Below are 21,624 nucleotides of genomic sequence, written 5' to 3' on the forward strand. Positions count from 1 at the left end.
TTTATAGGTAGAAAAACTATTTTGTAGAAGTCTCAATGAGATATCACTTCATGGTGCAATGATTACTAGTAAATGTCTTACGAAGTTCTTGAGACATGCAATGCATGCGAAACGTTTAGTATGGCAGCATGTGCGTATAATTCAAGTCATAATGTGAGTGTGTAGACAGAGCATGTGATCTCATGGAATGCGATGATCTCAGGATATGCACAAAATAGGTTTGCTGAAAAGGCCTCAGAGACGTTCAAGCAAATGCAATGTGCAGGTTTAAATCCAAACTCCATAACCTTTACTAGTATCCCTCCCGCTTGTGTAGAGACGACAAGCTATGAAGCCCTGGTATGAGCAGTCAAAGGCATTACACAAGAAAATGAGCAAAACCTCCTATATGAAATGAGCATTCATCTTACTTTGGTTTTAGAAGATAAAAATGTACACCATGGCCATCCTCATAATAATAATTTTGTGACATTGATATGGAGAGATGTAATGTATACTTCTCATGGGGTGTATTGTAAGCTTATTTTTTTTTGCTAAACACTACAATATCTATTTTGGCATAAAGTGAATAGATCGAGGATCAGAGTCATGCTAATTACATCCCTTGAGAAATAACTTAAAGTTTTGAAAAATCAATATGACAAAGGATGTCATCATTTAATCCCTTACAAGATGGGAGAAGACACTAGTCAATGTATTAAACAGGTTAATAGTTGCAACTTATGATTAGTCATGGGATGCCACCAATGTAAAGAATGTATTGATGGGTATGGGTTTTTCATTCAGTGAAGAGGTGACAATTCTTCTCAAAGGGATCATGGAGTAGTGTAAGCAACATGAAATATATTTTGAAATGATAAACATTCCATCAAACATGGTTGATTAGATACAACAAAGACGAGTATGTGAAAGGTAATGATGTCCTATTCAAGTGCCTCCTCATTCAAAAATTCATCACATTCCTGAGAGGAAAAGATGATCAATAGATGCAGTCAAATCACTTGTGTTTGAAGATCAAATTGTTGATGAGCAAGCAACTCGCAGATTAAATAAAGTCATGGAGGTTACCTCAGCAAAATCGACAACGAGTTATTTCTTCAATGTAGTGGGTTTGAAATTATTTTTGTAAAAAGTGACTTATGTCGCTTATTGTAACCAAAGGTTAGAAAGTTCACTTCTTCTGCGCATAAAAGTGTAAGTTACTAACTCATTGAAATTTACGCAGAAAAGGGTTAGTTATTAACCCAGGATTGAAGTTGGTTATAAGGTAGTTATCCTAGAAGCCTATAAATATAGGGCTTTTGCATTGTAAGTGGGGGGGACTTTTACAGAGGGGAAAACTCTACTGGAATTTTAGGAGAAACTTGTGATGACATTTTGATTTGCACTATGTATAGAAAGGATTTTGGACTTGTATATTTCCAAAAGGATAATGAAGAATACGTCTTAGTTCGTGTGTTCTAAATGTATTCATGTGTTATCATTGCTGATTTCTCGTATGTCAAATTGGTAGTCTTTTTATGCATATGTGATTTGTACATTGATGTGATGATGCACAAGCAACCTTTGGTATCTCAGTTTGAATGTGTTGAAGTATCTTATCTCTCCGTATGTTGAGATTTGTCATTCTTCTTTATCGTCATCCCATGGCTAAGCATATTACCTTATAAACTCCCCTTGTAATTTGTTGCTAATGTTGAGAAATCTCAGTTGATGGTCGTATGTCTGTTGTTGGGGTTTCTATCTTTATTTCTTTTTAGTTTTATGTTTTCTCCTTTATGTACTTTCAGGTTAAAAGTACACAAAAAACCTAAATACCCCTATCATATGAGGGAGCTGCCCCTCTCAAACGCAGAGGAAGATTGTGGTTTCACTTCAATCTCTCCAACTGTTGGAACGTTTGTCACTGCTCATTGAGCAAACATGGTCAGTTTCAGATAAACGACTGCAGTGACAAATCTGTTTACCAACAATACTGTAATGCATATGATCCTAAGTTGGGCTATCAGTCGAGTGACAAAGACCCTTAGACGTTGAGGGATGCATACAAGGTGGTTGCTCATATAGAGTATAACAAAATAGCATTAGGTAAGCTTAATAATAGGGATGCCATTAAGATCTTGGCTAACAACAAAGGACATCATGATAAGGTGCCTGCATCTGAAGACAAATTAGACAAAGTGATGAACACCTTTGAATATTTGAGCTACAAAATGGCTCAGAATGAAAAAAGGCTTGTCTCATGATAAGCCTAATCATCAAAAGCAAGAAAGAATTCCAAGGTTATCTAATCAGCCTTATCATACGATTTGGCATAATGGCGAGCTTGTCCATAATCATCAGAGGGAATCCTCAAGTAAAGAAACACCAAATCCTCTCAAAAAGTCTAGAGCAAATGTTGTGGAGGGTACTCCTTGGTGTATTGCATGCCAATTGCCTCATTCTCTCTGCAATGTATGGTAGCACAGTCTCTGTGATGAAGGCAATGATTTTGACATCGAATAGGTCAAGATGATGAAGACCAAGATGTTAATATGATATCTACTGGAGTATGCTGAGGGTTTGCAGATTATTCATCATTAGATGAATGTGGTATTTTATTAGACATTTATGACAGCAGATGTTTGAGCAGCAATTATCATCAGCAATCTTTTTTGAAGATGTGGAAGAGTGTTATCATGTCCACAATTTTTGAATCTACTTCTCCAAATTTCAGACCAAGGAGGCCTTTAGATTATGAAGTCGGTGCTATAACTGGTGCTACAGTGGCTCAGCTTAAGGGTAAGTACAACTTGAGAAGCAAATGAAACAGTGCTGGCCAAGATATCCAGACAACATCTTTATTAGAGAAAAGAAAAATGAAGTGAAGATTCCAAACCCTGCTACGAATGGTGAAGCAAAAGGAAAAGGTGGTAGAAACATTGCACCTCATGTGGAAACTTCTCAGCGTAAAAATAAGACCAAGGTTCAGAATAGCCGAGCAACACACTCCCAAGGATGTTCACTGCACAAAGGATCAAAATGCAAAAGATAAGTTGAGTACACATGTTCTTACCAATGATATCAGTTGTGTTTTACCAACATATACTCCAATTGATATCACTTAGGTCCCTAGTCAAATCGAAGTTCAAGTGCCCTTGCTGGAAATGATGAGGTTTGAAGAGCATAAAGGTAAAAATATGGCCTTGGTAGGAGAGATTGTTTCTAGTTCTTCAAATATTGTAAATAATGCCAGATAGTTTGCAAAGAACGAGAAGTATGTGTAAAATGTTGACAACAAAAATACAAGTTTTGAGATCCCCAAGGTCTACTTAGGAACTACAATAAGTGTCCATTCCAAGTGGACCCATTTTATGTGACCTTGTCTACGAATGGCAAATTAGCTATGTTACCCGGGGACATGTCCCCGGTATTTTTTTCAGCCGTCCCCGTCCCGGGGATAGGGAACTCCTAGGGGACGTCCCCATAAATTTTGCATATAGACAATGAATTTTGACAATGAATTCTATAAGCAATTTGACTTTGACTCTCAATTTAACACAAATTTGCCATAAGAACTCTGCTAGTTCTTATATTTTAAGGTTCTATAATGGATATGTGCATGTTTTATCCATGTTTTCATATGAATATTTAAATTTCCCTATTTATTTTAATTTTCCCTACTTTTATATAGTCGTCCCCTAGCCGTCCCCAAAATTGGCAAAAAAAATCACCGTCCCGGAAACGCGTACCCCCGTCCCCTGCCATCCCTGTCCCGGAAACTTGGGGTAACATAGCAAGTTAGTGATGAATTGCATGGGCCAATAAACAATGTCATGCCTCCGACAATCATGAATCAGCTTGGTCTTCAAGTGAACAAACTATATGGAAAATGTTGCGCAATGGACTCAAGGAAGGTACTTGTCATTAGCATTATGAAGGACGTGGAGTTCAAACTAGTGCATTACCAGAAAATTTGGTAGAGTAGGAATGTCACAGTAGTTAACATCCCTCCTCAATATGGGATGTTACATTCAAGAAGGTGGTTTGCAGCAGTAGGGGGAAGCATCCAGATGGATTCATCCTATGCCTTATTCTTATCATCGACAGAAATGTGAAGTTAGATAGAGAGGAAGTCTTATACCATTATAGAGGATCATGAGCCTCATGAAGAAGTTTGTTTCATTGATACAAACATAGACAACTTCAAGGTTGAGACAACTAAACATGTTCAAGATAAAGAATTATTCCTTTAGCAAGAGGCTCAAACAATTTTGGATGATGGTATTTGGTTAATGCACTTTGATGGTGCATGCTTAAAAGAAGGCTCAAGAGTAGGGGTAATCATTTCACCTATTGGTAAGTCATTTAAGTACTCCTTCACCCTTTCTTATAGTTGCACATACAATCTAGCTCAGTATTGTTGATTGCACACACTCCCCGTCTCCAATATGGACCCCCTTCATTTTTGCCCTACTAGCCATGAGAGAGAGAGAGCCTTCAGGGTATAGGGAGTCGGGGTGAAGTCCAAGCATGAGGCGATAGGGTGAACTTGGGCCCATGGACCTGTATTTGTACTGCAACATAGGAGTTTGAGAGCTTAGGCATAAGAAGAACAAAGCAAGTGAAAAGAAATAAGCATTGTTGCCAAAGAGCTTTTATTTGCTGAAATCATTCAATAGGTTTTTTAAGCTCCAGAGTCAGAATATTTCTTTTCTCAATCGCCTTGCAAATGCCTAAAAGGGCCGAAGTTCATCCGACCTTCCAAACTTTGGTTTGAGCAACAAAATCAGGAATAAGTCTTTTTCCCAAAATGCCTGAAAAGCTCGAGCTTTAGGCCGAAGTTCATCCAAAGCTCAACAACTTCAGTGTTTGTAGAACTTTTTGCCTTCTAGGGCCGAGCTTTGGGCCGGAGATCATGCAATTCTCTCCAAGTTCATGTGTTTGTTGTAGGAAAAAGGATGTGCTTTAGGCTTTTTGTGCCTTCCCACCATTGAGTTTCAATCCAAGACATCAACGACCCCTCATGAACATAAACAAAGTGTTACAACATCAAACCTATGTGTTTAGAAGGCTATACACTAAGCAAATGAAATAGAACCAAAGGTATGAAGTTGAGATGCAGACCAAACTTTGGTGTTTGCTAGAGAAATGGCCTTATTCCCTAAACGTCTTCCAATGCCTAGAAAAGGACCAAAGTTTATACCAATTCTTGAAAAAAGTTCAGAATTTTCTAAATTTTTAGCATTACAAAATGCTTGAAAAGGGTGGAGTTAATGTCCGGGGTTTTCAGATTTTTTGGCATTCAAACCCCCTTGAAAAGGCCGTTGTTTAGGTCGAGATTCATACTTGACTTTCCAAACTTCGGTGGGAGTAAAGCCTTGATTCCAGTGACCCTTCCAAGGCCAAGGTTCAGGCTGAACTTTTTCATTATGTGCGAGAATTCAGTGATGTTCTTAATACTCCTTGAAATGCTGAGGTTCATTCCCAAGTTTCCTTCTCAAAGTTGGATTTTGCAGTCACCAAGAGGTGGGATTTAGGGCATCAAGGACCTTTCCTAGACAAACAAGGTGGCATTCCAAAATTATTGTTGATTGAAGCTCAAAATTAGGAATAGTTTTCATTCCCAAGGTGCAAATCAGGCCAAGGTTTAGGCCAAAGTTCATCACTTTCTCAGAAATCAGAAACAACTCTTGTTTTTGTCAACCTTGCAAATGCCTCAGTTCAGGCCGAGCTATTTAACAAGCTCTCCAAAGTTGAGGTAAGAGTGTAGAGCTTCGTTAGGCCTTATCCAATAGGACTTCCTTATGCCAAGTTTGATCCTTGGCTCTTCTCAGATCACTTTCTCAAAGCCAAAAGGTCCTCGTAGTTTTGATGGCAAAGTAATGTTCAAATCCTTCGGGGGATGAGTAAGAAGTGGGTGATGACATAGGGTGGAATGTGATGGTGAGAATGAATGACTAAACAAAATGGTAATTGATCCTTGACTTACGTGTCCATGCAGGATGAAGAACGCAAAGGAGGCCGTGTGGAGATGCTTGGAATAAAATAAGCTCTACAGTAGTACCATTTGAAGCATTGATTGAGCCGAAGGATTCCCAGGATAAAGCCAGAAGAAGAATTCCATGCCAGTACCTTGAAGATGTCAATAAACAGAGGCAAAGACAAAGGAAGAGGGGTTGGATGAGCAAGGACCCTTACCACTATCAACATAGAGCTAGGGCATAAGATTGAAGAATGAGTTATAGTGTGGTGTGCTGCAAGGCCAATTGGTGCCATTTCCAGAATTTTGGAAAATAGTGACAGGGGTAGGCACAAAATGCTGTAGGAGTATGCAAAAAAAAAAAAAAAAACAGGTGGAGATGATAGAAAATAAATTTATTGTAATGGCAATTATTTTATTGTAAAATGACTATTTTTGGCCCTATTTAATGCAATTCAAAAGGGGGCCACGAATTAGTCATTTCCCAGCTGCTAAGTTTACCTTTTTGTGCCTTGAGCCTTGTGAAATTTTGTCTTCTAGTGCAATTAATCGGAAACAGTTGAAGGTAGTTGGAAAGGTGGTTGATGGTTGTTGAGATCATTAACCAAAAACTGTCAAGACTTCTAGAAGGCAAATCAAAGCCATTGGATGGATGAAATCTTGGCCATTGATTCAAAATAAAAAATCTATAAAAGACCAGTGCCCCTCTCAATAGAGGGATTAGACAGTTAGGATTTTAGAAGAGTTAGCAGGTTAGAAGTAGAAGTAGAATAGAGTAGGATTGTTGGACATAAATTGTTGTAATGGCAGTTGGAGCAGATGAATAAATCATTGAAATATGGTGTTTTTCCATTTGTTCTAACTTGTTTGCATGGTTTCTCTTCATCTAGCTAATTAAATGGTGCAGGAGCACCTAGGCTACAGGAGGTAAAAGGTTCTATTATGAACAATGTCATTGATATTTGAGCTTTAAAGGTCATTTGAATTTATTTCAATGTATTTTGAATCAATATGTCAGGCTACATGAGCCACTTGTATCAAGTTGTTCAAAATGTCTATATAAGTCCTAATAGGGTCACTCGAGTCAACATTGGTCTATATGGTCAAATTGTGCCAAATAACCCATGGGAGGGTAAATATGATGTAATTTGTTTTGTTAGTCCCCTGTGAATTGTCAAGATTGTGTATGCAAAGGTTTGAGGTCATTTGGGTTAAAATGCAAAAATTGTCAAAAAGTTGCAAAGAGCAACATTGCAAAAAGCTGCAAAAATTGATGTAAAAGGTTTCCATTTGGTCCTAAAGGGGTAGTTAATCAGTTATGGGGGGAAAGATCTTATATATTTCATGTAATGGTCGAATTTGAGTCATGGTGGTAGGTTTGGAGGAAGGGTTTTGTAAGGAGAGCAATTATTTGCCTCTAACTGTCACCCAATCTGCAGGTTGAAGGTGACAGTCATGGTGTTTGGCACCAATTTGAATGTAATTTCTCAGGGATGAATGAAATGGTGTGTAAGGGAGGAAGCATACACCATGAAGATCAAATATTTGTAATGGTTTTGGAAGAAGTAATGAAGATGTATTATGTTTTGTGTAACCCTCTATCTGTTGTTATGTTGACAGTCACATTACATTGCTGCTTTATGCATATTTTACTTGGAAAATGGATTGGATATTCCCTCTAATAGATTTGAGTGTGTAGAGTAGTGAGTTAGCAAACCTTTGGAACAAATTTGAACATCATCCGTTGAGTATGGTAAGAGATCCACTTGGTTTTATAAAATCTGTTTTAAAACCCTCATTAATGGAGTCTCTGGTAAAGTTTTAATGATATCTTATGTTTCAACCAATGGAAATTTACGTTTCTTGGCTCATTATAAATTATATTGAGAGAACTTTAATATTAATTTTGTTTGGGATTGAATGGTTTGGTATTCTATGAGAAATTTGATGCCCTAGCAGGCTAATCAATGAAATTTTCTGAGTTGTTTATGACAGTAAAAATGGGTCTTAGTACGGGGGGCATAACTCCAAAATTAACCGTTGGATCTGGCTAAATTTTCTATATGTTTTGGAAAACCTAGTTATCTGCATTCGCACCGGAGCAATTGGCCACGTGATGTCTTTTCAGAAAGTTATGAGCAACAGAACTCTGTACTATCAAAGTTGCAGAATGATGGTCTAATGAAAGTTGCATGTCAAGTTCTTGTTTTTGATCAGATTTAGGTGTTGTGGCTTGAATGTGATAGGGATATGGAGTTGGTATTGTATATGGTGCTTGGATGTGGATTAAGTAATCTGATTTATCTTTTTGTGATCAGGATACATGTGGTTTAAGGGTATGAAGGTAAGAACTTGTTGAATAGTTTATGGTTCTTGAAATCAGAAATGAGTTATGAATGTGACCTTGAAACATATGGATGGAATAATATTGCAATGATTGGTTGAGTGTTTAAGATGCCTTAAGGAAGTAAGGGTTTGGTTAAATTGCTGATTGGATGTTTATGTGACTATTGGAAGATTGGATCCTAATGATGGATTGGGATAGTTATGTTGTTTGATATGGTTGATTGGCTATTGATTATGCCTCTATTATAAAGAAATTGGTGATAAACAAATTGGAATGCTGATTGGATTAGTAAGATCCTTGGTTGTGAGTTGGTTTTCCATGATGCTCTGCATCATTAAAGTTCAGTGATCTTAATGGTGAAGTGTGAGGGTATTTGATTTGATTTCAGGTTCATACCATTGGAGACTTGCTGATTGTAGGTCTTTGTGCATGATTAGTTGGAGCCTATTGTTGCTCTTAGTTCAACTGTGAATGTTTGTTTTTGGATTGCACCAGAATTGGGTATCTAGATGAATGTTCGTGGTCTGAAAATCTTTTACTTCCCCTTGGAGCTTGCACTATTCCTATGGAGTTGTGAGTATAGCTTTGTCTGAGAAGAAACTAGTTTTATTCAAAATTTGTCTACCTACAACACCAACCGTTATTGTCATTGCCCCTAGGATCTCTAAACCCTACCCCTTCACTATTTATTTAACCAGTTTGAGATGTAAAGCATCACCCGATAGCCATACCAGATGCAAGCTAGCTTGTCAAATGCATAAATCCCCTCGTGATTACTAGCAAAACACATTGACCCTGAGTTATCCTAACCAAGTAAGACCTTACAGTTGGAATGTTGAGGTTATCTCCTATGATCAATTCAAATAGCATTAGAGATTTTATCCAAGAGGGGATAGGATACATTCAACATTCTATTTTGTTTTACTTTCGCTATCAACAAAATTGGCGCTAGAAGGAGGGTGCTGTAAATTTGCTACAAGCCGAGCCTTATGTACCCAATATGTTAGATCTCTCCTATATTGAAAAAACCAAAAAATCGAAAAACCAAAAAATACCCAAAAAAGTAGAAAATCTGAAAACACATTTTTTTTTTGAGTCAAAATGTGGGAGCAACCACTTCATAGAAATAGTCCTCAGGTTGACGTTTCCAAGCTTCATGAGAGATTGGGTGCACAGTTGTATCCTAGGCAATTATCTGAATTTGCATCTGCAGGAAGTTGCAGAATCCACAACACAACTGGACATGATGAGTTGAACTGCTTGACTTTTCTGTCAAGAGTGGAGCTAGCACTACAAGGAAAGATCTTTTTCTAGGATATCCCCAAGCCAAAAGTGTTCTTAGAACTAGGTAGTTCCAATTCTCTATCATGCAATGATGAGTTTACTCGATTTAGGGGTGTGATTGAGAACCAGTTTGGTGTCAATGAAGAGATATGCTTGGAATGCATGCTGTAACCTTGGTGGTGTAGAATTCATAATGCCCCTCATTGTGAGTTCACTTGTTCATTGTGCCTAGAGGCGGTCAATCAAGTTAGATACCAGTTTGGATTACCGGAATCACTAGAGAACTGCATCATAGATAAAATGTGTAGCGCATGCCTTGTTGTTGATGAGTACAGGAGAATGCAAGATCACTACAATGCCACATTATCTGAGGGTGAAAGTGGTGAAGTACAAGAAGTTGGATCGGATGAATTCATCGATCAGACAATGGCAGTAGGTGGCATTACATGCCTTGCACCTAAAGGGGAAAATATTGAAGAAAGTGATTGTTATCGGGAAAAAGTGTATAGTTAGTAATGTTAATTATCAATAGTTAGTTAGCCGACGGGTAGGTAGTTGGAGTCGCGACGGTTGGGTCGCACCCCTTCGGCAGTCATATATTGTACCACCTTCGGGTGTTGAGACATGTAATGTTAGTCATGTGACATGTAATATGTACGATAGATATAATATGAACATCCTTTGACATTAATGGAAAGATTATTCTGGTACTTCTTTTGTATTTGCATTGTGCATTACTGTTCGATTTCTGTAGTCTTCCTGTTTACCCAGTGAGGTAAACATTTGGCGCCGTTGCCTACACGAACTCAGGAACGGAAGACACGGATGGCGCACAGACACAAGGGGCCTACCCGTTGGTGAAGTAAACCCGGAGAATCGACAACAGCAAATTTTACGAGAATTTCATGAGCGCCAGGATGACGGACGTAGGGAAGACCGACAAAGGACAAATAATCCTTAAATTGTGAAAGGAGAGAAATAAAGAACACTGTTAGAAGCAGAAGAATTATGTTGATTGTATACAAAAGAATGAATTAATAAAGACGTGTTGTGTTTTGATTTATGTGTTGAGAAACATGAAATTGTACCACAATTAATGCCCAATTTACTGAATAAAGACAGAAATAAGAAATTAGAAACCGACGAGTGGGAGGCTGCGCAGAAGGCTTTGATTCTGGAACAACGTGTAGAATGTAGACGGAGGCTGAGGCAACTTGCCGAAGGACGACCTGCCGAAGGGTTGCCCGAAGGGAACCAAGAAGGTGTCACGGAAGGTGCAGAAGCCGAGGGGAATTTCTACGCGTCGCCAGACTACGGTAGAGCGAGAAGCCTTGAAGAGTTTCTGGAGGAAACTAGGTTACGGAGAGAACTAGTTGAAGAGACTCGAGATCGGTTCAAAAACTTATCTCTCACGCCACAAAGGGAGGATCACCGAAGGGAGCCGGGCACGGGTGACGACGAAGTGCCACAAAGGGAGGATCACCGAAGGGAGCCTGGCACGGGTGACGACGAAGGGGAAGTTAACCGCACGGTAGGTATAAGGCAGAACACTGTACCTTCGGTCACCACCACAGGAGACATCAGCGGCATCGGAGGAAGTAACCGCACGGTAGGTACAAGGCAGAACACCGTACCTTTGGTCACCACCACAGGAGGCATTAGCGGCATCGGAGGGAGCAGCACCGGAGGGCAGACACAGCCACAACCACCTCCAAGTAGACGATTTCCATCAATGGCGACCAAACAGAAGTTACCCAAATTCAACGGGGATAGCAAAGATGATCCCGCACGGCATTGCCGTACATGCGAAACCATCTGGACAGCCAACGGGGTGACTGACCAGGATGAATGGATGAAGCAGTTCCCCGCCACACTGAGAGGAGTGGCTATTGACTGGTACGCAGACTTGGATAAAACCAGTGTAACTACGTGGGATGAATTGAAGAAGGCATTCGAGAAGGAATTCCGGCTTCTCCGGGATGATAACGAGATAGTTTCCGAAATCTATGGAACAAAGCAAGGAAAGAAGGAGACTGTACGGGCGTACGGGCGCCGACTAAAAGAGTTAGTCGGGAAAATGGAAAGCCAACCGGCCGATGGCTTGAAGAAGAGGTGGTTTGTCGAGGGTTTGAACCTTAAGCTACGACGGAAGATGAAAATTGTGCCTCCAACATCCTACGACGACGCATACAACCGGGCCATGGACCTGGAAAGTGAAAATAAGACGGCCAAAAAGAAGAAGAATAGATCTTCATCATCATCTGAAGATGATGACACATCGGAAGAAGAGAGTAGTAGTGACGAGAAGCCGAGGAAGAAAGTCACAGCCCTTCAAAAAGATATGGAAAGGATGTTAAAAGAATTTAAGACAATGAAGGGGACTACAAGTAAGGACGATGAACTATGGTGCACGGAGTGTAAGGAGAGCGGCCACACGAAAGGTGCCTGTCCCAAGAAGGCATTTTGCGACATCTGCCAGATTATGGGGCATTCTACGAAGGAATGTCCATACAATCTGAAGGCACGTAACCAGCAAGTGCTCTTTGCGCAGGAGCAGCCATCCACATCGGAGGCAAACAATAATGCATCATCTGGAGGATACCGGGACAACAGACGCGGCGGTGGAAGGAATAGCAACAATACCAATAACGGAAGCCGTCTCTAGTATGACGCCAAGGGCCGGCCAATTATCCAATGTAGGGCCTGTAATCAGTGGGGGCACTTCGCCCGTGATTGCACGAAGGAAGCCACCCCTCAGCACCTCTGCCGTTGGTGTGGGCCAGGCGACCATGAGGACGCAAATTGCCCGCAGGCAGGGGTGAATCTCCTCAACATTGAGAAGGCTGAGAAGACTGGTGAGAAAGAAGTACTGGCGATCACCCGCGCCCAGACGAAAAAAGCCACTTATCCCGACCCCCGTACGGAGAAGGAGAGATTACGGGAGGCAAAGGCCAATATTGAACGTGAGATGACAACCGAACGACGGGACAACGAGGTGGCGAGTACATCATTCCGTACGGAAGTGGAAAATAACATCATTGGGCAAATATTGCAGATGGAGGTGCCGATAAAGGTAAAAGACCTTCTAGACTCTATGCCACAATTGAGGACTGCCATCCTCACCAATGTGCAAAGCACCGCATTGTCGAGTGCACCACAGGTAGGGGTTCCCGCCACCGCTACGAAGAGTACACCACAGGTGGAGGTTTCCGTCAGCCCTTCGACTGACCCGATGTTACTAGCCTTGAGCAGTGGTAGACACCCAGCTGTGGTAGAAATGGGTATCTGTGGGACCATTCTGAAGGACACCATTGTGGACGGTGGATCTGGGGTGAATGTACTACCAGAAGAAACATGGAAGCGGCTGGGGAAGCCCACCCTGTGGCCACCCACATTCAACCTGGTGGGAGCGGACCAACATGGCATTAAGCCACTCGGCCTGTTGATGGCCCAGCAAGTGACAATTGGTACGCAACCATTCTTGTTAGATTTCGTGGTCATTCCCTCGAAGAAGAAAGGCTATGACGCCATCCTGGGGAGAGTGTGGTTGATCAACACAAGGGTAAACCACAACTGGAAGAAAAATACACTTTCCATGGAGAAGGGAGCGCGAAAATATACCATTGACCTACACACCCAAAATGTCGGCGAAGAGCTCGCCTCTTCCGACTCGGAGGACTCTAATAAAGGGGAAGGGGGTCCCGATGAAAGTAAGGGCAAGAATGCGATGGAGCCGAACAGTGAAGGGGTGCTAGAATTGGAGGGATGTTCTGAAGATGAGAGATGCTCACTTAACGGGCTCTTCCATTGGCAGATGGAAGATTACGAAATGTTCCAAAGCTACAGGCTCGAAGTAGAGGAACCAGAGCAACCAACAGAGGTGTACCTGCCGGAATACAAAGAATATTGGAAGGGAGACGCCCCAAACCCTGGCGACGTAAATAATCCGAAGAGTGTCGGCACCGATTGGAACCCTGTGTGGAAGGCCGCAGCCTTCAAAATCTTTATTATCCTTCTTCTTCTTATGTACGGGAAGGAGGTCGTGGTCCCTGTAGAATTTGTGGTTCCAGGTCTTTCAATGACCAGTGAAAATAGATTGGCCACCAACGGGTACAAATTGAAACCTTACCACGCGAAGCGCGCAGGGGACCCGAGAGGCCAGACAGACACTCGAGAGTCCGGAGGGGGACCCGAGAGGATGGAAGGAGACTCGAGAGGCCGGGCAGGCGACTCGCCAGGTATAGGACCAAAACAGGAGACTGTCGAGCGAGGAAAACCGAGAAGGATGAAGGGCAATCCCAGAGACACGGGACCCGAACAGACGACTTTCTAAGACATCTAAATTAGGAGAGGAGGGAAAAAAAAAACAACCGTACGGTCGTATGACAGGCGACCGTACGGTCAAAAAATAATTTACAAAAAAAAAAAGAAAGAAAGAAAGAAAAACGAAGGAAAAGAGACCACCGTACGGTGGCACCACCAACGATGGACACCACCAAAGGTGGAACCCACCGTGCGGTGGAAGCCACCGATGGTGGAACCCACCGTGCGGTGGACACCACCGAAGGTGGAAGCCACCGTACGGTGGCACCACCGAAGGTGGAGCCCATCGTGCGGTGGAAGCCGCGAAGGGCCGCGTGGGCATAAAGCCGCCTACCGAAGGGAAAACCGCCGAAGGAGATAAAAAGCTACCGAAGGGAAAGCCGCACATGTCGAAGGAGATAAAAAGCTACCGAAGGGAAAGCCGCACATGCCGAAGGAAGAAAAGCAGCGGAAGGGAAGACAATCACCGCACAAATGCAGAAAGAATCAATTACACCGCACGAAGTAGGGAAGTCACCGCACGATTGGAGGTGGTATGGCGGGACATTACAGTGCCTAAAAAAAAAAAAAAAAACGACGACGGATTGAAAAATGATTCGATGACATCTGGAGCCTGGACACTAAAAATATTGGAGTGTAGAAGAAGGGTTTTTGACATCATAAAATATCACAGAAATGCAGTGCGCCATGGACTTTCATGGGGTTCTGAAGGTTGTAAATTGGCGTTGCCCCAGGACCCCGCGAGGGGCGCTGCCCCTCAACCCCGCGGGGGCGCTGCCCCTCGACCCCGCTGGGGCGCTGCCCCAGACCCCGCGGGGGTGCTGCCCCTCGACCCCGCTGGGGGCGTTGCCCCCAGACCCCCAGTTTATTTTGGAGCTACAGAATACCACGGGAAGTGTTGTGCTTGTCCGTACTGTGAGAAGGAAGCCTGCAGCTAAGCATTGGCGGGAATGCCATAAGCCGTAGAGGGAGACGGATTTGGAGGTTGGGAACAAACAGAGTTTGAGGGAAGGCATTGCAGGTCCGCACAGTTGTATGACACCAGGGAGTTATTCAGTTCAGTTTTTAGCCTTTGGGGAGTGTGATGGAGGATTTGAGGTGTCTCCTAGCATTTGTGCCAGCGGATTGTGGTCACCTCCAGGCATGACTGGTACGCTTTGAGGAACTCGGAGGATGTCTCGGCGGGACGTGAGGTTGCCGTGGTGGATGCATAGAGGGCTCGGGAGGAGCTGACCACCAGGTTGGAGGCAATAGTCGCGTGAGACTTAGTTCAGCGTACCCAGGAGTTGGATGCCGGGAGAGCAGCACGGGTGGCTATCGAGGACAAATTGGCTAGGGAGACCATATCAATTGAGTAGCAGTGGGTGGAAGCTGAGACTGAAAAACGTGTTTTGCAGACAAGTTTGGGTTAGGCACAGGAGGATTGTGATGGCCAAGGAAGCCATTCATCTCTATTTTGTATTAAGTCGTCGGAGTCGACTTCTTTTCTTGGGGGGGATGATGTTATCGGGAAAAAGTGTATAGTTAGTAATGTTAATTATCAATAGTTAGTTAGCCGACGGGTAGGTAGTTGGAGTCGCGACGGTTGGGTCGCACCCCTTCGGCAATCATATATTGTATCACCTCCGGGTGTTGTGGTGTGTAATGTTAGTCGTGTCAGATGTAATGTTGACGACAGATATAATATGAACATCCTTTGACATTAATGGAAAGCTTATTCTGGTACTTCTTTTATATTTGCATTGTACATTGCTGTTCAATTTCTGTATTCTTCCTGTTTACCCAGTGAGGTAAACAGTGATCAAGTGAGCCCCTGCAGAACAACCAATGAATGGAGAACAATTTGAGGAAGCCCCACCAATGGAGGATGCATTCCATAACCCGTTGGGGACATTTTTGAAGATCAAGCTATCGGAGAGTCCTTGCTATTCGGGGATATGCTTACAAAAACATATAAGGTTGCATGGTTTATGCAACAAGAAGATGCATCGATAGGCATGACACCCCACTTTCCTGGATGCGAGTTCCAGTCTGATTTTCGGCTTGTACAACTCATTGGCTAAGGTGATGTTGATCTACACACACCAAATGCAAGCGAGATGCTGCACCTCCAGTTGCAACCTCTTGAAGCTGTTGAGGATCTCCCATCGCATGACATGTTGCTGAATCATGCAACACACCTGGTCGTTTCTTTCCTTGCTCTTGTTAATTTTGATTACTATCAATTTGATTTCGAGTGTTTAGGGAAAACAACCTACATATGGATCAACCATGGACCCAATGAGTTGCCCCAATTACTAATATTGCTTGATGTCCTGGTTGAGCCTGAGAGTGGTCCACTGAAATTTTTTCTTTCAAAGTACAAAGACAAATCAGCCAGACTTAGGACTATGCCCTTTACCCTGTTGCTGCTACGCACTCTGAGAAACTGTCCTGGGTCAGGGATTCATACAAATGGTCCACATTTTGTACAGTCAGTCTCTCCTTGTACATGGTTAGTTTAGTTTTCTTTCCTATTTGGGTAGTTTACTTTCCCATTCTTAGCTTAGATTTCTTGCCTTTTGCATTAGGGTGGTTTGCTTTAGAGTAGGTTTTCTTTTGGAGGGGTTGTCTTTCTGTCATTTTGCATGGGTATGTATGCTTTGCCCAGCTTTGGTGTATGGAGTCGGGATATATTTTAGTTTGTTTCTTTGATAATCACTCTGGTAGGGCACTTAACTGATGGTGTTTTCATATTTTTTTGGCATTCAAACGCCCTTGAAAAGGCCATAGTTTAGGCTGAGATTCATACATGACTTTCGAAACTTCAGTGGGAGTAAAGCCTTGTTTCCAATGACCCTTCCAAGGCCGAAGTTCAGGCCAAACTTTATCATTTTATGCCAGAATTCAGTGATGTTCTTAATACTCCTCCAAATGCTGAGGTTAATTCCCAAGTTTGCTTCTCAAAGTTGGATTTTGCAGTCACAAAGAGGTGGGATTTAGGGCATCAAGGACCTTTCCTAGACAAACAAGGTGGCTTTCCAAAATCATTGTTGATTGAAGCTCAAAATAAGGAATAGTTTTCATTCCCTAGGTGCTTCCTAGGCTGAGGTTTAGGCCGAAGTTCATCACTTTCTCAGAAATCAGAAACAACTCTTGTTTCTTTCAAACACGCAAATACCTAAGTTTAGGCTGAGCTATTGAACAAGCTCTCCAAAGTTAGGTAAGAGTGTAGAGCTTGGTTTGGCCTTATCCAGTAGGACTTCCTTATGCCAAGTTTGATCCTTAGCTCTTCCCAGATCACTTTATCAAAGCCAAAAGAACCTCATAGATTCGATGGCAGAGTGATGTTCAAATATTCACAGACAGTGAAAGAATGGGGTTAATTTGATTCTGGCTCTTGGACAGATTTGCTTATTGTGGGACTTGGATATGTATGTGGGCATGATCTTTATAGAACACATTGGTAGTCATTGCGGTTTACTCCTCTGAAAGAGGTATAATATGAATAGAATTTTGTTTGAATTTCGTCAAATGTGCAATAGTTTAATTACATCATAATTTTATGAAAGAGGCTATTTGGAGTTGTAAAGTTTAGCAAACTTGATTTAGTTGTATCATACATGGTGAGATATCACATTATGAAATCGTTTGCATGAACACAGTCTTATAGTTATCTTGTGTGATTGTAGCATGGCAAGAGAAACTGTTGGTTGAGGTTTGCGTGTCCAGTCGACATGAAATGCAACTTCCATTTAGTATTCCAGTTGAGATGAAAGCAGATTCCTATGTTATTCAAATTCCATGTAGTAATTTTTGGGATGCAACACTAATTATCTGGCTGTCATACAACGTTTATTATTTGATTTTATCCTTTAATATCTCTTTTTATAAATACATTGAGTAATATGCATGTTTCTGTGGTGATAGCGAGCAATAAGTTCTGATTCAGGAAACTTAGTTTTTGATAGATCTAAATATATAATGGTTCTATATTGTAGTCAAAAAAGTGGTTTATAAGTTGTTTGTTGCTGACATTTTTGAATCTTTATCTGTGGAACAGAAATCGACTAATAGTAATGCATTGTTTAAATCATTAGCTATGCACTAGCACTAGCAGAAGCTATTAGCTTTTCTTTCAGTTTTAGTTTGTGTTGTACATACGTTTATTTGGATTATTAGAACTCTACAAGTTGCCAAGGATTCAATAGTTTGAGATAGTAGTAAACTCACATGTGGATATTTTAAAATTTTTCCATTTCGTATCAGATTTTTGGTGAACATTGGGGGCCTTTTTGTATTTATATCACTTATTTTTCCTTTAATGTAAAAGAACTTCTTCCAATATGGGAGACACAGAATTCTTCAATGTGCATCTAAGAACTGGAACTTTTTGAATCAGGTGAGGAATATGCGGATTGGAGCCATGATGAGAACTGTTTTGCCAGCACTAGCACAGGCTATAATTTTGAACTCCCTGTCGATTTGCTCACTGGAAGGATTCTCTGAGAACCTGAAAGCACAGCTTCAAGTAAGGAAGAATTTAAAATACACATCGAGGCAGCATGCTTCTTATGTTTTTCACAAAATAGTGCCATTTATGGACTTTCTAACTATCATTTCATTAGGGGAAGATGATTTGGTCAACTTTCTAGCTATTTGATTTTTGCACCAACGTTTCAGATAACACTTTGTAATCATCTGTGTGTTTTTGGATACAGGCTGGAATTTTTTAAGATTCTCTAGTTTTTCATCTGGATTTTTCTTTACAGGTTTTTTTATGAGTTTTTGATGACTCTATATAGGGTTAATGGGATATTGAAGGTAATAGATTGTCTATAATTTGTGATTGTGATGTTAAAACATCATTTCCTTGTATCCAAAGCTACAAGAATGGACAAAAGTCCTTACAACTTTTGGATCAAGGGAGGATGTGTTGTGACCATTTCACACATCGCCCCATTAAAATGGGGACCCCCTCTTTTTTTTGCTCTTGTTTTGCCTGTTCTTCTCTCTACTTTAGGGTTTTGAATCAAATGAGTGAGTCGTCTGGATTAGGATTAAGCCTTAGGGTTTCCGTTGATATTTTCAAGCCAAAGTCCAGTCCAATTTTGACAGATTATTAAGCATCCTCGCATTGATTGCAATTTTGAAATATGATGAGCCTGCCAGGAAGTCAAGTTTGTCTCAGGATGGGTCCAGTTAAGATTTTGAGGGCAAATTCAAGTTAGGTTTAAAAGTGTTAGCATTTCAATGATTAAATTATGCAATTTTGTCCGGGTGAATTTTGACCAAATTTTGGAAAGTTTACTAACTTGCCCCTGGCCTTGGAAATGGCCTAATTTTGCCTTGTCAAGTGATTGAAGACCCAAAAAGTGGATATTTTGGCCTGCAGAGGTGAAATCGCTCCTGTCCCTCACCCAGGGACCAGGGCGAAATTGATATTTAGTGCAAATTGGTTATTGACTTGTTTAATTTGTTTTATGCAGGGTCTTCGGGAGAACAAATTGGACGTAAATTGAATATTTTGAAGATTTCGAAGACTCAAAATGATGAATTTTGAAGATTCAAGACAAGTTCGCTTCTGTCCCTCTCCCAGGGACCAGAGCGATTTTCCTCAAACACACCTTCTTGGACTTTTTTTTGGATTTGGGCTCTTGGTCATAGCTTGCAAAATGATGATATCTTCCCAGCAAAGGAGAATTGAGATGAAAATTGTGAAGATTTGACCCTAAGGAACAAAATCGCTCCTGTCCCTCACTGAAGGACCGGGGCTCGAATGCCAAGTTTGCCCTATCCTTGCAGGATTTAAATGATTTCGCGATTTGAGAAGATCAAGGAAAGTACGTTTTGCTTATTGAATATAACTTGAATGGACCACGAAGGAGAAAAACGACCCAAGGTACAAATTCGCTCTTGTCCCTCTCCAAGGGACCAGGGCGATTTTCAAATGAAGCTCCTATCCCTCTCCAGGGGACCAGGGCGATTTTCTCAAGAGACAAGTTTTGGGCAAAGGAAAAGCGAGTTTCGAGTTTGAGATGAAGGAAGGAAGGCATGATCACCCCATTGAAGATAATTTTGAAAGTTGGCGAAACACAAGTGGGCTTATAGATGCAAGATCGCTCCTGTCCCTCTCCAAGGGACCAGGGCGAAATATAGATTGTCCAGCCTCCCTCTCAGAATTTGGACAAGTCCGAGCCTAGACGCATGATGGCAATGATATTTGGAATGCCTCAAAGAAGAACGAAGTTGCAAAGACCACAAGCATTTGATGAAATTGGCTAAGGCGCTCCTGTCCCTCTCCTAGGGACCAGAGCGAAATCTTCAAATTTGCCTGATTGCCTAACATTTTGAAGTGCCACTGTCGTTTGCAAGACTCAAGATGGGATAAGGAACAATGTTTTATGCCTTGAAGAGAATTCGATGATGATATGATTAAGGATTTGTGCCATGGACTGAAATTCGCTCCTGTCCTTCACTGGAGGACTAGGGCGATTTCTATAAAATCAAGCATCTCCCTCCAGAATCACGCCAAGGCAAGGTTTTACGAAATGAGAAACGCCTTTTGGAAAACGATGGACAAGGAAACATCCACAAGAATTGACAATTTTTGGCTCAAGTATAAAATTCGCTCCTGTCCTTCACTGAAGGACCAGGGCGATAATCCTTGGAGGAGCTCATTTAGTCTCGAGAAAGCGAATTGGACATGCATGAAGCAAACAATAAAGATCATTGCCTACCTCGCAACTCGATTTGGCAGTTAAAGAGACAAAGACCCAAGGCGAAAGGTAAGGATCGCTCCTGTCCCTCACCAAGGGACCAGGGCGAAAATGGTTCTAAAGAGCATTCATTCAAAAATTGAATAGATCAAACTCAAAGTCACGAATGAAAACCCCATTTTGGACGTAAAGGAAGCAATTTTGAACGTAAAAGGCAAGAAGTATGAGGTCTAGAATTAAATCGCTCCTGTCCCTCTCCAAGGGACCAGAGCGATCTTGTTAATATCTATTGTTTTCCATGCTTGGGCGCCGATATCATTCAAATTGCATTAAATGCCAAGTTCGATAAAACCTTGAAACATTTTGAAATTAAATTGACATTTAATAAGTGCGCATGGTATTTAATAATTAATTTAAGCCTTTAAAAAATCGAAAATTTTAATTATAAAGGCATTTTAAATTAATTAATATTAAATAAATTTAAGAAAGAGCGCTTGGGGGGTATTATTTTAATATTATTTATGAAGTCGGCCTCTTCTTTTATTTTATTTTATTTATTTTTTTTGACTTATTTTCCAAGTCGGCCTATGGGGGTTGCAAAGTATAAGCGCCTATATATGGGAGGTACTTTGAGGCATTTTAATCCATCATTCAATCATTGTCTACATGTGATTTGGAGAAGCAACAAAAGGAGCGAAATCTCATCCAAAGAGAAGGGCGAATTTTGATCCAAAGAGAAGGTGCAATTTTTCAATCCAAGGAGAAGTGCGAGCTTTGCTAGAGGTTAGAGGAGGAGCGAATTTTCCTCAAAGTGTTGAAGGCTAAGGGTGGTGAAATTGCTAGAGGAAGCTCACGTTGAAGACTTCGATCCACATTTTGCCTAGCAAACTTGCTTAATTTTTGCATCTTTTTTAGAGATAGTTCTCAAAGAAGGGTATGGTGAAGATCTTCCTAGCCTTGTTTAAATTTTGAAATTTTGAATTTCCAATTGCATCGTCATATTTAGGAAA

At 41.3% G+C, this 21,624-nt stretch overlaps 1 protein-coding gene across 7 annotated transcripts in view; it reads left to right on the forward strand.

Annotated features, from left to right (window-relative positions):
• Nucleotides 1-21,624, forward strand: part of LOC131078854 (DNA ligase 6) — a 323,121-nt gene that overhangs the window by 77,937 nt on the left and 223,560 nt on the right. For all 7 annotated transcript variants that reach the window (XR_009113859.2, XM_058016664.2, XM_058016663.2 and 4 more), the window contains exon 7: nucleotides 18,298-18,426. Coding sequence is in view for 6 of the 7 variants with exons in the window: in XM_058016664.2 (XP_057872647.1) it covers nucleotides 18,298-18,426 (129 nt within the window). In the remaining variant the exon portion in view is untranslated. The remainder of the gene's footprint in view (nucleotides 1-18,297; nucleotides 18,427-21,624) is intronic.

Source organism: Cryptomeria japonica, chromosome 2 (genome assembly GCF_030272615.1).
Source record: "Cryptomeria japonica chromosome 2, Sugi_1.0, whole genome shotgun sequence".
NCBI lineage: Eukaryota > Viridiplantae > Streptophyta > Pinopsida > Cupressales > Cupressaceae > Cryptomeria > Cryptomeria japonica.